The 13,562-nt window shown below is 49.6% G+C and overlaps 1 protein-coding gene across 1 annotated transcript in view; it reads right to left on the reverse strand.

The window, feature by feature from the left end:
• Positions 1-13,562, reverse strand: part of itga10 (integrin, alpha 10) — a 32,770-nt gene that overhangs the window by 6,352 nt on the left and 12,856 nt on the right. The window contains exons 7-19 of the mRNA XM_035429793.1: positions 13,233-13,381; positions 8,917-9,067; positions 5,500-5,665; positions 5,121-5,194; positions 4,845-4,989; positions 4,302-4,450; positions 3,588-3,731; positions 3,190-3,393; positions 2,560-2,690; positions 1,987-2,153; positions 988-1,130; positions 421-531; positions 227-312 (exon numbers count right to left, since the gene is read on the reverse strand). Coding sequence (XP_035285684.1) covers positions 227-312; positions 421-531; positions 988-1,130; positions 1,987-2,153; positions 2,560-2,690; positions 3,190-3,393; positions 3,588-3,731; positions 4,302-4,450; positions 4,845-4,989; positions 5,121-5,194; positions 5,500-5,665; positions 8,917-9,067; positions 13,233-13,381 — 1,820 coding nt within the window. The remainder of the gene's footprint in view (positions 1-226; positions 313-420; positions 532-987; positions 1,131-1,986; positions 2,154-2,559; positions 2,691-3,189; positions 3,394-3,587; positions 3,732-4,301; positions 4,451-4,844; positions 4,990-5,120; positions 5,195-5,499; positions 5,666-8,916; positions 9,068-13,232; positions 13,382-13,562) is intronic.

The raw sequence follows: 13,562 nt of genomic DNA on the forward strand, positions 1-13,562 counted from the left end.
CACCCTCCGCTCACTCGGGGTGTTTAACAAAAGCCATATATAAACCCTCCAAAAAAGGGGGATCAGCTGGACCATCGGTAGCCACATGTGTATGTGTGTGGGGGGTACTGAAGAGGCCTGTAAGGCATGTGATTACGAGATTAAGGGGATTTCCTTCATGAAGCCATGTTTGCTCTCAAAGCTCGGATAAGGCAGTTGTGGGAACCGTGCTGTTTCGACGGTTCACCTTGTCCCAGAGATGTCCATGCTTGCTTGAAGCACAAGGTCTGTCACACACACGTCATCCTCTCCGCAGTCCTTAAAGAAAGGGATCTGGAGGTGCAGACAGAAGGAGAGCAAGAGGAGCAAAGAGCTGCTTTATTGGTTTTAAAATGAGACGTGGAGTTTTTTTCAAGAGGATGGGCGGGAGGTTCGACTCACAAATTTCTTGAGCGTGGTGGGCCAGCCCTCGTCCAGCACCGGACCGCTCTCTGTGTCGTTGATCTTGAAGCGCAGGGAGAAGCCAATGGGCCTGATGTAGTCCGCTGTGTCCTGCCGGGGAAAGAGTGCCTTACACCTAGTAGCATATCCACAGAACCCTGCTTTATTACGTACGTTTCTTTAATGAACTAAATACAGGCCAAAGAGGAAACATGTATTGAAGAATGAATTATAATGCATTATGAGTTCCTGCTATTTCTGTGCACCATGAGTGTTGTGTAAAGCAGGGCTTCTCAATTCCAGGTACTGTGGGCCACAGTGTCTGCAGGTATTTGCTCCACCTATGTGCTACACCACCAGATTTCAGTAATGACCTTACTTCCTGGACCAAGGAGGTTTAAATAACCAGTGAAATCAGGTTTCGTGCAGTACATGGTTGGAGCAAATACCTGCAGACACAGTGGCCCTGGAGTTGAGTAGGGCTCAGTTCAGTAGTGCTCAAGCTGGAGTTGAGTAGCACTGGTGTAAAGTGATGTGCGCGTGGTGTCTGTGGATCACGTGACTCACAAACACGTGGAAGGGCAGCGTGAGGCAGACGAGCTCCCCAACCCGCACCCGCGCCCCGACCAGCGTCTGCCGCTGAGAGTTGTTGTCGAAGAGCGCCCGCGCCGACAGCTTCCTGTCGTCCAGCATGGCTCCCACCTGCAGCTCTGAGAGGGAGGGGCGAGGGAGAGGGGCAGGACGAGGAAACCGCTTAAAGAAGGACACACAGGTAGAGGTGATGTGTGGGGAACGCAAACTGTATGCGGGGTAGGCAAAAAAACATGGCCAACAAAAGAGCCATATTAATGAAGATATCTGCAATGCGCTCAATGGTTGCCAAAAGAACAGAGGAGGAAAATCCAGCTTCAGAATGTAAAAATCCCCCCCAGACTTTTGTTCCAATCACCTGGATTTGCTAATTAGCGCAGTTCTTCAGCCAGGAGGTTGAACTAATCATAGAAATCAGCTGGCTACGTTCATGGGTGGGAGAAAAACACGGCAGGACTTTTACTTTCTGACCCCTGAACTTTCCACCTTCCACAAATTTCCAGGAAAAGCAACACTGTGCCACTGGTAGACATACAGTAAGGAAGAGTTGACTGTGACACTGGCAGTTGTAAGGAACATCTGACTGTGACACTGGCAGTTGTAAGGAACATCTGACTGTGACACTGGCAGTTGTAAGGAACATCTGACAGTGACACTGGCAGACACTGAACAGCTGACTGTGACACTGGCAGTTGTAAGGAACAGCCAACTGACACTGGCAGACACTGAACAGCTGACTGTGACACTGGCAGTTATAAGGAACAGCCAACTGACACTGGTAGACACACTGAACAGCTGACTGTGACCCCGGCAGTTGTGAAGAAGAGCGGACTGTGACACTGGCAGTTGTAAGGAACAGCCGACTGACACTGACAAACGTAATGAAGAGCCCACTGAGGAGTGCACACAGCGCAGAGGGTTAGGGGCACAGAGGCGGGCAGTCGCAGAGGGGGGACACACAGCGGGGCCTGTTACCGAACTGGGTCCCGCGAGAGCCGGGGGAGCGGGAGAGGGCCAGGAAGCAGGCGGAGGCGTTGAGGCAGGCCGAGTCCCGCGTCCCCCTCTGGCAGTTCTTCTGGATTACGTTGATGGAGTGCGGCTGGAAGGACAGGCTCATGTTGATCTGCACGATGCCGCGAGAGCTGGCGCAGGAAAGGGGGGATGAGGATGGAGAAAGAGAGGGAAAAAAAAGACCACGTGAGAAATGCCACAGACTGTTCACCCTCCTTTCTTCAAGGTGCAGGAGCAAATGTTACATTTCTGCTGAAAAAGAGGACAGAAAGCAGAGAGATACATACAGGCATGCTGCCTTTAAACACCATATACATCATCATGGAAAAAGCCATATTTAATGAATGGGGTGCTCCGGACAGAGCCACCCAGTCCCGTCTCTGCAGGGCTGTACTGTAGGTCAGAAGATTTCAGGTCCCCGCTGAGTAATTACTGTGTGATTCATTCACCTAATAAGCACCTTAAATGGGCTCATTGAGCCACTCCTCAGAGGGGCTGCTGGGTAGTGAAAGAGAGCTTTAAATCACGCTCAGCTACCTGAGCAGCACGGCGCTCCCCTGCGCCCCCACCGCCAGGTCCAGCAGCCTGTCCCCGTCCAGGTCCAACAGCGCGCTCACGCTCCGGCCGAAATACTGCAGGCCCGGGGACAGAGCCTGCCCTGAGATACGCTGGGGGGGAGAGGGAGGGGGGAGGGAGGGAGGGAGAGAGTGAGAGAGAGAGGGAGAGAGAGAGGGAGGGAGGGAGAGACAGGGTGGGAGTAGGAGAGAGAGAAGAAGGGAGGGAGAGAGAGGGAGGTAGAAAGAGAGAGGGGGAGGGTAAAATAGAGAGAGAGGCAGAGAGAGTGTGTGGATGGGAGAGAGAGCAAGGGAGAGAGAGGGAGGGGGAAGGAAAGAGGGAGAGAGAGAGAGAGAGAGAGACAGAGGCAGGTGGGAGTGAGAGAGGGGGAGGGAGAGCGATGGAAGAGAGGACAAAGATAAAGAAAAGTAAAGAGAAAATGAAAACAGAACAGTAAAAACAGATGAGTGTTGGCTTTACTCATTTATGCACATAAAATCAACCAGTTTCCCTGAGTCTCCTGCCTCTGTCTGTACGGTGGCACTTTGGCACGCTGCCATCTTTCCATCAGAATGAACAGCTAAATTGTTACTTAAGCAAGCGTAGAGATACCTGCTTGTACAGAGGGATAATATTGTTCCCCAGTCCATGATAGATGTAGAGCGCCCCCCGGTGGCCGTCCTCCAGCGGCGCGCCCACCAGAAGGTCGGTGTAGCCGTCGTGGTTGAGGTCGGGGGCTGTCGCCATGGCGTAGCCAAACCTGGCGTCCTGGGCCTTGCGCTGCGATTGCAGGGTCCCGTTGGCAACGAAGAGCACCTGAGACAGAGAGGGGGAAAAAGGGGGTGGGTCAGAGGTCAATGGAAGGGAAGAGAGGAACGGCAGGAAGCGATGTCACGGCAATGAAAATTGGGAGGGCTACTGTCAGATCTGATCTCCTCCCAATTTGGAAGTGCACTGATACACACGCCCAACAACACCGCCTTCCCTCCATTTTCGGACTTTCTCCGCACCTTATTCAGGGTGTACACGTACACCCGTCCGGCCTCCTTGTTTCCGGCCCCCAGGAACATGGGCGCGGCCACCAGAAGGACGTCCGTCATCCCATCCTTGTCCACGTCCACCGCACACACCTCGCTTCCGAAATAAGAGCCGATCTGCGGGGGGGAGAGGGATGGTAGACACATTACGACAGAGCGGGGCACTCAAACCGTCATTCAAAATGGCTGCAGGGGAATTCAGAATTTACAGCACAGCATCACGAGTGACTCAGATCCGAACAGCAAAATGCAGAGTCAGGGAAATGACCTGAGGGGAAGAGTACTGGGCCCGACTTGACTGAAATACAGTTACAGGCAATAAAGAAAGGCCAGTCCATAGAGACAGACAGACAGACAGACAGACAGACAGACAGAGAGACAGAGAGACAGGCTGACAGACAGACAGACATACAGACAGGCTGACAGACAGACAGACAGACATACAGACAGGCTGACATACAGACTGACATACAGACAGACAGACAGACAGAGAGACAGGCTGACAGACAGACAGACAGACAGACATACAGACAGACAGACAGACAGACAGACAGACAGACAGACAGACAGACAGGCTGACAGACAGACAGACAGACATACAGACAGGCTGACAGACAGACAGACTGACATACAGACAGACAGACAGACTGGCTGACAGACAGACAGATTGAAAAAAGAAGGACAGACCTGTTCTCCGTTCAAGGCCTGTGTGATGATGACGTCTCCATTGGGCTTGAGGTCAAACAGGATCACTTTGCCCTTGTGCTTAAAGCGTGGAGCTCCAGCGATGTACAGCCTTCTCCCCTGCTTTACCACTACTGAAGAAACGGTGTAACCTGCAACAGACAAGCACAAGCTGTCTATTACACATACACATACACACACACGCACACATACACACATTCACACACACACTCACACACACAAGCACTCACACATACAAACACACACACACACACACACACAAGCGCTCACACATACAAACACACACACACACGCATGCACACATATACACAAACACACACACACACAAGCGCTCACACATACAAACACACATAAGCACTCACACATACAAACACACACACACACACACAAGCGCTCACACATACAAACATACACACACACGCATGCACACATATACACAAGCATACACACACACACAGACTGTGTAGAAAGTGTGCAGGTGGGTGTGTAAAAGCCCAGTGTTTGGAGAGAAGTGCACAGTCATACCCAGGTAAGCAGCATGGTTCTTCAGCTCCAGGGGAAACTCCTTCTCGAAAGCCTCTCGTGGGGGCATGATACGCCCCTCGCTGCTCTCCTTCAGCACCCCCCCGTCCCAGTCGTATGCCCCCACCATCCCAAACAGGATCCCATCCTAAAACCAGAGACAGACAGAAGGCCAGGGAGCAAAGCCGGGCTTAATGTGAGCAGCAAGACCAAACCAGGAAGAGAATCACAGACACGAGAGATCACATGACAAAAGGAATGTGACACGAGCAGACTCACATCCATGATGTGTGTGGAGAACCCGATCTGTGACATCTCCATCTTGAAAGAGCTCTCGTTGTAGCCCAGTGTACCTGTGACAATGCAGAAACATCACTTTTAGCACCACTCCGCAGCTCCTGTTCCTCTCTCCGTCCACTCCCTCATTCTCTTCATCTTTCTCCCCCCGTTCAGCTCAAACCGGATGTGATCGTGCAGCGCCCCCTCTGTCACCACCAGGCACGAGGTGGGCATCCATATTTCCTGCATGTATCCGATCTCACGACACTGCTCCTTCACTCTACCCCTCCTCCTTCCTCATTTCCTCCCTCCTTTCCTCCCTCCCTCTTTCCCATCAGACTTGGGTTGGCTGGCTCCCCTTCCTTCCTCCCTCCCTCACCCTCCAGGCTGAAGATTCGGTCCCCCAGCGCGTCCACGATGTCGTTGAGCGCCGCCTCGTCCGTCACGTTGAAGAAGAACTTCTCGTCGGGGTCGCTGGCGATGTACTTGATCTCGTTGATAAAGGTCTCTGGGTCCTGCTGCCTTCGGATATAGTGTCCCAGGACCTTGACAACGCAGAGCAACAGCACCTCCATAGCGTTAGAAGATGTGAGGTGAGACAACAGTAGCTGTTATACAAGCCATTCACAACAACAGTACCTGCATAGCATTAAATTTATGCAACAGATATATTTCCATATATGGAGATCCAACATATTGTCCAAAATATTTGATCTCCATATATGGTAATATCAAGATTTTTTGTTACAAAATCTGTTCTCGTTACATTGTCAGAAATAAACTACACATACCAATGATATCAAGACCGATTTATTTGTGAAATCTGAAACTGTTACGTGAGATAAACAACATATTGTGATTTGTATTGAGAAGTTTACTGAATAGTATACTGGTCTCAAAGCAAGAGCACTTGCACATCCTTCAGAGGACTTGGGATGGAAAACAACACCGTGATGTCAGAGTCCAAAACAACGCCCCCACACTGTCACAAGGAGGGAGAGAGCCGGCCAGCTGCACCCCCACAGTGTCCGAGAGGGGAAAATAAATCACACTGTGAGGCACGGGATGAGAGACAAGAACAAAAACTATATACCGGCCAGGAACCAGAACCTCTCCTATTTCACTTTGACCACAACTGCCGAATTTGTTCTCAACAGGAAAACAGCAGCTGAAATGCAATTATCTACATGAAGACATCTTTAAAAACTCTGAGATGTCACTCAACCAGAGGTGGGAAAATCCAGGCACAGAAAGTAAAAGTCCCTCCCCTGTATATTTTTGTTCATTTTAATCATCCAATCGCCTGACCCCCGGACGCTGCACCTCTGCTTCCAAACCCCCCGAGGCTGCTGAGCTGTGAGGAGTCACACGTGGGGAACGTGAAACACCTAAAACCCCTGCAGATAAACCGCGGCGCTGACCGTCCTCTTTGTGAAGGTTCGGGCCGTATTTCCCCCCCGTCCCTCCGCACAGCGCCCCCCTCGACGGCCGTAAAACGTCTCCGCCTTTCGCACGCTGATGCCTAAAACACGAAGCCGGCCCCGCGGGGGCACGCGGCTCCCGCTTTCATGCTTGGCGAGGCGCTTTCTTCGCCCCTCTCCCCGGGGCGCTATTTTTGTTCTGCCCGTTTCTTAAGGAAAACGCACTCCGCCCGAACACAAAAGCGGGAGAAAACCTCCACAAGGAGGTCAGATTACCTTTCAGCGCCCCCCTCCCGCCGCCTCGGCCTCAGGCCGAGGTTGCTCTGGTAGCACGGAAGCTTTAAACAAACAGGGTGGAGTTCTACACTGCAAAACCCAAATGTGCTGTTTCCAAATTAACTGAGTAGTCTGACTCTGAACTTACAAAATGGAATAAGCTGTTAGAGCTCAATTAAAAAGAGGAAAAAAAACCCATTCAAATAAACTTCATTTTTTTTGCTTTACAGTGTATATATTCCAACTGATTAAATTTGGTTGGGTAGATCAGTTCTGCCTTTTCCAAACTCCCCGGTCTCCTCTCCTTCTCAAGAGGCGCTGCCTCGCCTCCAGCCCGCCCAGCTCCATACCACAGAGGGGACCCCTTCTTCTGAGGACTGTGAGTCTACCATAGCCATCCTCCCTCCACCTCTTCTCCTCTCCTCCTCTTCCCCCTGTCCTCCTCCGCCGCTCCGGCTCCGGTGGGGCCCGGGGCTCGGGGACGGGCGCTCCTCTCGGGGTTCGGCGTGGTCCCGCGCCCCGTCTTTCAGGGAGGGCCACAGGTCATACAGAGACCGGTCCCCGTCCACCCACAGATGGGACAGGGGCCACTGGAGGAGCGGTGGGCGGGGCCAGGGGAGGATGTCGAACGGGACAGCGGGGCACGAGCGGGAGGGCAGTTTCGAGGACAGCAGGGGGGTTATATTTGCAGTGGGGGTTGTGAGGAGTCGGGACAGGTGTTTGGTATTGGATTGGAGGGAGCATTGGAGGATTAAAAGTGACAGGTGCAATTGAGAGACCAATTAGTGCCACGGGGTGATCACAAGGTTTCGTGTGAGGAGGTTGATTGGATGGGTTCATTCAGAGAGTGTCAGAGGGAGGGGAGGGAGGTTATTTGGCACATCACAAATTAAGGTGTAGAGCAAGGGGTTCACAAGAGAGCCAAACAACAAGTTGATCGTTAATCTATGGGCTTATTATGCAAGCTTATTATACTATAAAATATGTTAGATAACGAAAAGGCCCTAAATCTGCATCTTCTGAGAATACACAGCGATTAAAGTAGTGTGTGTACATGTAGAGCATATAGTGGTACTTAAATTAAATAGCAGTTTATGGACAGAGGAGGCATTTTAATGAGGTCCTGGGGTGATTCAAAAAGCCCAGACAGTCACATTCAGTGCTAGATGGCGAAGGTTGGTTTTGATACAAAAATGCACGGCTGTAATTTTAGCTCACTTAGGCATAGTGACACATAGCAACAGTTAGAGAATTAACAACCCACCCAACTGTGTTACCATAAAATAAAACAGAGCCCAATTTACAGAGGAACTCCGTATACAAGCCTGGCAAGTGAGATAGAGAAAAATAAAGGAAGAAAATCAAAAACGTGTATAAGAGAACTTACCAGTTATTTACTGTTCCAGATATGGGTTGGGTGCTGTGTGTCAATGGGGTAGACTTTTATTGTGTTGTGTAGGTGGGGTGTGTTGTATGTAACTGTGGTAGAGTTGTATAGTGTTGTTTTTGGTGGGTGTGTTGTGTGTCGGTGGGGTAGAGTTGCACAGTATTGTGTAGGTGGGGTGTGTTGTGTTAGTGGGGTAAAGCTGCATAGTGTTGTGTAGGTGGGGTGTGCTGTGTGTAAGACAGGTAGAGTTGCACAGTATTGTGTAGGTGGGGTGTTGTGTGTCAGTGAGGTAGAGTTGCACAGTATTGTGTAGGTGGGGTGTGTTGTATGTAAGTCGGGTAGAGTTGGATAGTGTTGTGTAGGTGGGGTGTTGTGCATTAGAAGGGTAGAGTTGTATAGTGTTGTGTAGGTGCGGTGTTGTGTGTCAGTGAGGTAGAGCTGGATAGTGTTGTGTAGGTAGGGTGTGCTGTGTGTAAGACAGGTAGAGTTGTATAGTGTTGTGTAGGAGGCGTGTTGTATGTAAGTCGGGTAGAGTTGTATAGTGTTGTGTAGGAGGCGTGTTGTATGTAAGTCAAGAGGAGCTGCATAGTGTTGTGTAGGTGGGGTGTTGTGTGTCAGAAAGGCAGAGCTGTACAGCGTTGTGTAGGAGGGGTGTGCTGAGTGTCTGCGCTGCACAGTAGTGTGCTGTCAGGTCGAGGCGGTGGGCACTCACAGCAATGGCGTATCGAGTGATATTCCGCTTCTCACACTCTGCCAGGGCCTCAGGAAGCTCCTCCCCGTCATGTGACTCCCCGTCTGTCACCACGATCATGACCTTGGTGGCTCCTTCCCTGGCACCCCTCTCAGGACTGAACGCCTCCGTGCTGCAGGCAGGCAGAAAGGGGGCGTGGTCAGAGAGGAGGGGGCTCGGGGCATAGACACACACTACGAATATCCAACACCTCGCTTCCATTTGACTTAAGAGCTTTTCCACCATCCTAAAGGTACACTGAACAACGTCTTCCTCGTCCTCAGGAATTTCCAGCTTAACTGAAATCATAGGCAAACATAGTGTGTACCTAGCCATGTCTACCCAGCTAGCAGCGAAGAAAAAACACAAGAAAATTTCTTACACCTTTGATAGAACTAAGTAGTAAGAGAACCAATCCATCAGCATAAAACTGCAACAGTCTACAGATCAGATACTGCTTAATTCCAGTTGCATTTTTGCATACCTCTTTGTTTCTGTGCAATGATCCCAGCACACTGGGGGAAGGTTTTGCAAGATATTGCAACATTACCTCGTGTTTACCATATTATCAGCCCTACGTCCTGAGTTGTGCAGTACAGAAAAACACAAAAAAGACAGGAATGTGAGAAAAACTCTTCTTTTCAGAAACTTGTGTTGGTGCCATATCAGAGGATGTAGAAAAACAGTGTTGGGCAATGGGCAGTTCAGCTCAGGGAGGGAGAGAGAGAGAGAGAGAGAGAGAGAGAGAGAGAGAGGAAGGTGGGACCAAGGGAGGGAAGACAGACAAAAAACATAGAACAAAGAGAAGAAGTAGACACAGGATAGAAACAGGATGAGAGATTCATGAGAAAAACTGGCATAAAGACTGACAGATCATACGCAGAGAAAGACTGGATCATACACAAATGCAGAATACCCACAAATAATCAACGCTGTCCTTCATCCTTGCTGAGACACAAGTCTGAGACTTACGGAAATGAGGCAGTGTGGATACCATTAAAATACACACACACACACACAAACACATACCCACATGCATGCACACGCACACAAACATACGCACACATGAAATTCAGCAAATTGGGAAATGTGTTGTTGCACCTGCTGTTGTGAAACACACCCGTGTGTATGGAACCTGCACAGTTCCTCTCTTTATGTGTCACACACACACACACACACACACACGTAACCAGCTCCACCCTGTCGTCGGACTGTGACCTGTTTTCAGAAAGTTAAGTAGCAGAATCAAATCAGTCAAGCCAGCCATTTTCAGGCGACTTTCCAGCACCAGGCTAAATATAACATGGCGGTTTAACCGCAAGAAACCCTGAGGTAAAAACAAGCACTTCCCAATCCAGTCTGCTAATTATACACGCAGTCAGACGAGATGGGGTTAAGGGGGGAGAGAAAAGGGGAGGACAGAGAAAGGAGAGAGGGAGACGAATGGGAGTTAAAGAGACGGAGAAAAGAAGGGAGAGAAGATTAAAAAATGTAAAAGATGGAATATAAACAGAGGCTGGGTAGGGCGAGTGCACAGAAAAGAAATATAGAACAATTGGGCACAGAAAGAAAGATAGGAGGGACTGACTGAAACCAAAATAGGCAACGTGGGGTTACTGTAGCTGAAATAGTGAGTGGAGGAGGAGGAGGAGGAGGAAACGGTCGGTATTTTTGAGAAGGATTTTTGGGCTGAGAAAATGAATAGGAGAGGGACACAAGGAGATAAAAGAAAAACAAGCAGTCCTAATTGTGGGGCCCTGGGTGTATTTATACTCCGTTTTATTGAGCTGCAGTAGAAGGATGATGTGGCAATGACACAACTGCACAGGACCGCTCTCACAATACTGGCCCCAGGAAGATGAGAAGAGAGCCTGTTCATCTTCCTTCACTGATATATTCAAACACATCACACAGAAAGGACAGAAGACACTGTCCATCTCTGAATTAAGGATGATTGTGTGTGTGTGCGTGTGTGTCATGCCAGTGTGTATTTCTTTCAGCCTGTTTCTTGGTGTGAACACCAGCTAGTTAGTGTATACATATGAATTTGCATCTATAAGCCTGTTTCTATATGTTTGGGTGACTGCTTGCTCGTGTGCGTCTAATTATGTGTTTTTAAGGGAGTGTGTACTTTTGTACATGTATGTTTGTGTGTGCATTGTATGCTTGCGTGTGATTATATGCAAGTGTGTATGTATATGTGCCAGGGTGTGTGAGGGTGCATGTGAGTGTACCGGTGTATGTGAGTATGCATGTGTACATACCAGTGTGTGTGCCAGTGTGTTTGAATATGTACGTGTGTATGCCAGCCATATGTGAGTATGTATGTGTGTGTGCCAGTGTGAGAGAGTGTGTATGTGTGTGTATGTGTACAGAGTGAGTATATGTGCGTATATGTGTGTGTATGTGTGAGAGTTTGTATGTGTGCGTATGTGTGTGTCAGTGTGTATGTGTGTATATGTGTGAGAGTGCGTATGTGGGCGTATGTGTGCGTCAGTGTGTATGTGTGAGAGTGCGTATGTGGGCGTATGAGTGCGTCAGTGTGTATGTGTGAGAGTGCGTATGTGGGCGTATGTGTGCGTCAGTGTGTATGTGTGAGAGTGCGTATGTGGGCGTATGTGTGTGTCAGTGTGTGTGAGTACATGCCAGCATATGTGAGTATGTATGTGTGTGTGCCAGTGTGAGAGAGTGTGTATGTGTGTGTATGTGTAGAGAGTGTGTATGCGTGCGTATATGTGTGTGTATGTGTGAGAGTGTGTATGTGGGCGTATGTGTGTGTCAGTGTGTGTGTGTATGCATGCGTATGCGTGCGTATGCGTGCGCATATGTGTGTGTGTGTGCGTGTGTATGCGTGTGTCAGTGCGTGTGTGTGCATGAGTGTGTATGCGTGTGTCAGCGTGTGTATGCGTGCGTCTATGTGTGTGTTGGTGTGTGAGAGTGTGTGTGTGTGCATGCATGCGTATGCGTGTGTCAGTGTGTGTGTGTATGCATGCGTATGCGTGCGTATATGTGTGTGTGTGTGATCATGTGTGTCAGCGCGTGTTTGTACAGCTGTAGGAGTGGACGCCGGTCCCATCAGCACAGCACTGACCACACCTGCTGCCCTGCTGAAGCAGCTCCATCTGCAGCATCAAAGCGCCCCTAATATCAATGTTATCGTAACCCTTTCTCCTTCCGTCCTCAAACCCAGACCGCTATCATTTCATCCGCTGTTCTTTCTCCCCGCGTCTTCGTCAGCGGAGGCAGCAGGGTGAGACATGGGAAATCAGAGGAATGAACAGGGTGGGGAAGGAACAGAAAAGTGAAAGAGAGAGGTTAGAAACACACAAAGGAGACAGGAGTGATGGATTGGAAAAGGTTAAACCGGCTATTAAAATGCTAACTTGCGGTCGTAAGTCACCTGGAAAATAATTTCCAGAAAATTCTATTTTTGTTTAAAATATTGGCATTTCTATAGTGGCATTTCCCAGAGGTTATTTTATTAATACGTTATTTTATTTTTTGTTCTGTAAAGTAAGACATATACAATTACCTCCATTTCTCAGATGATGTTCAGGGTGTGTTTGAACAGGAAGAAATGTCTGCATTTTTGGCACATGTGGCATTTGTGTGAATTTAATAAAAGTGGAATTAAGTAAAAGAAAAATCGTTCGTGAAAATTCAGCTTCTAAGTATCAGGTATCCACCCTGTGCACCTTTAAAAACATAAATGAGACGATTTAGTCACACAGGTCAGGGATCGAATGTCACGTCAGGACCTCTAACTGCAGTGCAGCCTATTAGGTAGGCTGAGCTCGCACATCACGGTGCAGGCCCACTTACGATCACCTTTGTGTGGAGAGAAAATGCACACGTGGAAAAGGGCAGAAGAGAGGAAACACAAGAGAAAGCAGAGAATGAGAACGAGAGAGAGAGAGAGAGAGATAGAGAGAGGGCAAGAGAGAGAGAGAACGAGTGAGAGAGACAGAGAGAGAGATAGAGGAACAGAGAGAGAGAGAGAGAGAGAGGGGAACAGAGAGAGAGAGAGAAAGGGTGGGTGAGAGAGAGAGGAACAGAAAGAGAGAGAGGGAGAGAGAGAGAGAGAGAGAGAGGGGAACAGAGAGGGAGAGAGGGTGGGTGAGAGAGAGAGGAACAGAAAGAGAGAGAGGGAGAGAGTGAGAGAGAGAGAAGAACAGCAGGCTCAGAGAGAGCGCACAGTCCAGTGTCAAATCAACTCTGGTCCAGAGTAGAACTGTATGTTCTCTGTCAGATTTGACTCAACGCTGGGGCGTTTCTCTCTGCAGCTCCGGCGCACTGACCAGCCCATGTGGACGGCGTACGCAGTGCGAGTCTCCCTCCCCTCCTGGCGGCTGATGTTCTTGGCGGCTTCCACCACTTCCTGCGTCGTCTGATAGTCCCTGAGAGACCACTCGTGCACCGAAACCTCTCCGTACTGCAGCACCCCCACCTGCACGGCCCGAAAAAACACACCGTCACATGACTGCACAGGCACACGCACAGCAGCCTGCAGAAACACTCGGGCATACGTACCCAGCAATGCAGACTCACGCAGCTAAGCACCGATTTCAACAGTTACACACACACACACACAACTACACACCGGTAAGGTTGATTTAGGAAAATAGCAC

Source organism: Anguilla anguilla, chromosome 1 (assembly GCF_013347855.1).
Source record: "Anguilla anguilla isolate fAngAng1 chromosome 1, fAngAng1.pri, whole genome shotgun sequence".
NCBI lineage: Eukaryota > Metazoa > Chordata > Actinopteri > Anguilliformes > Anguillidae > Anguilla > Anguilla anguilla.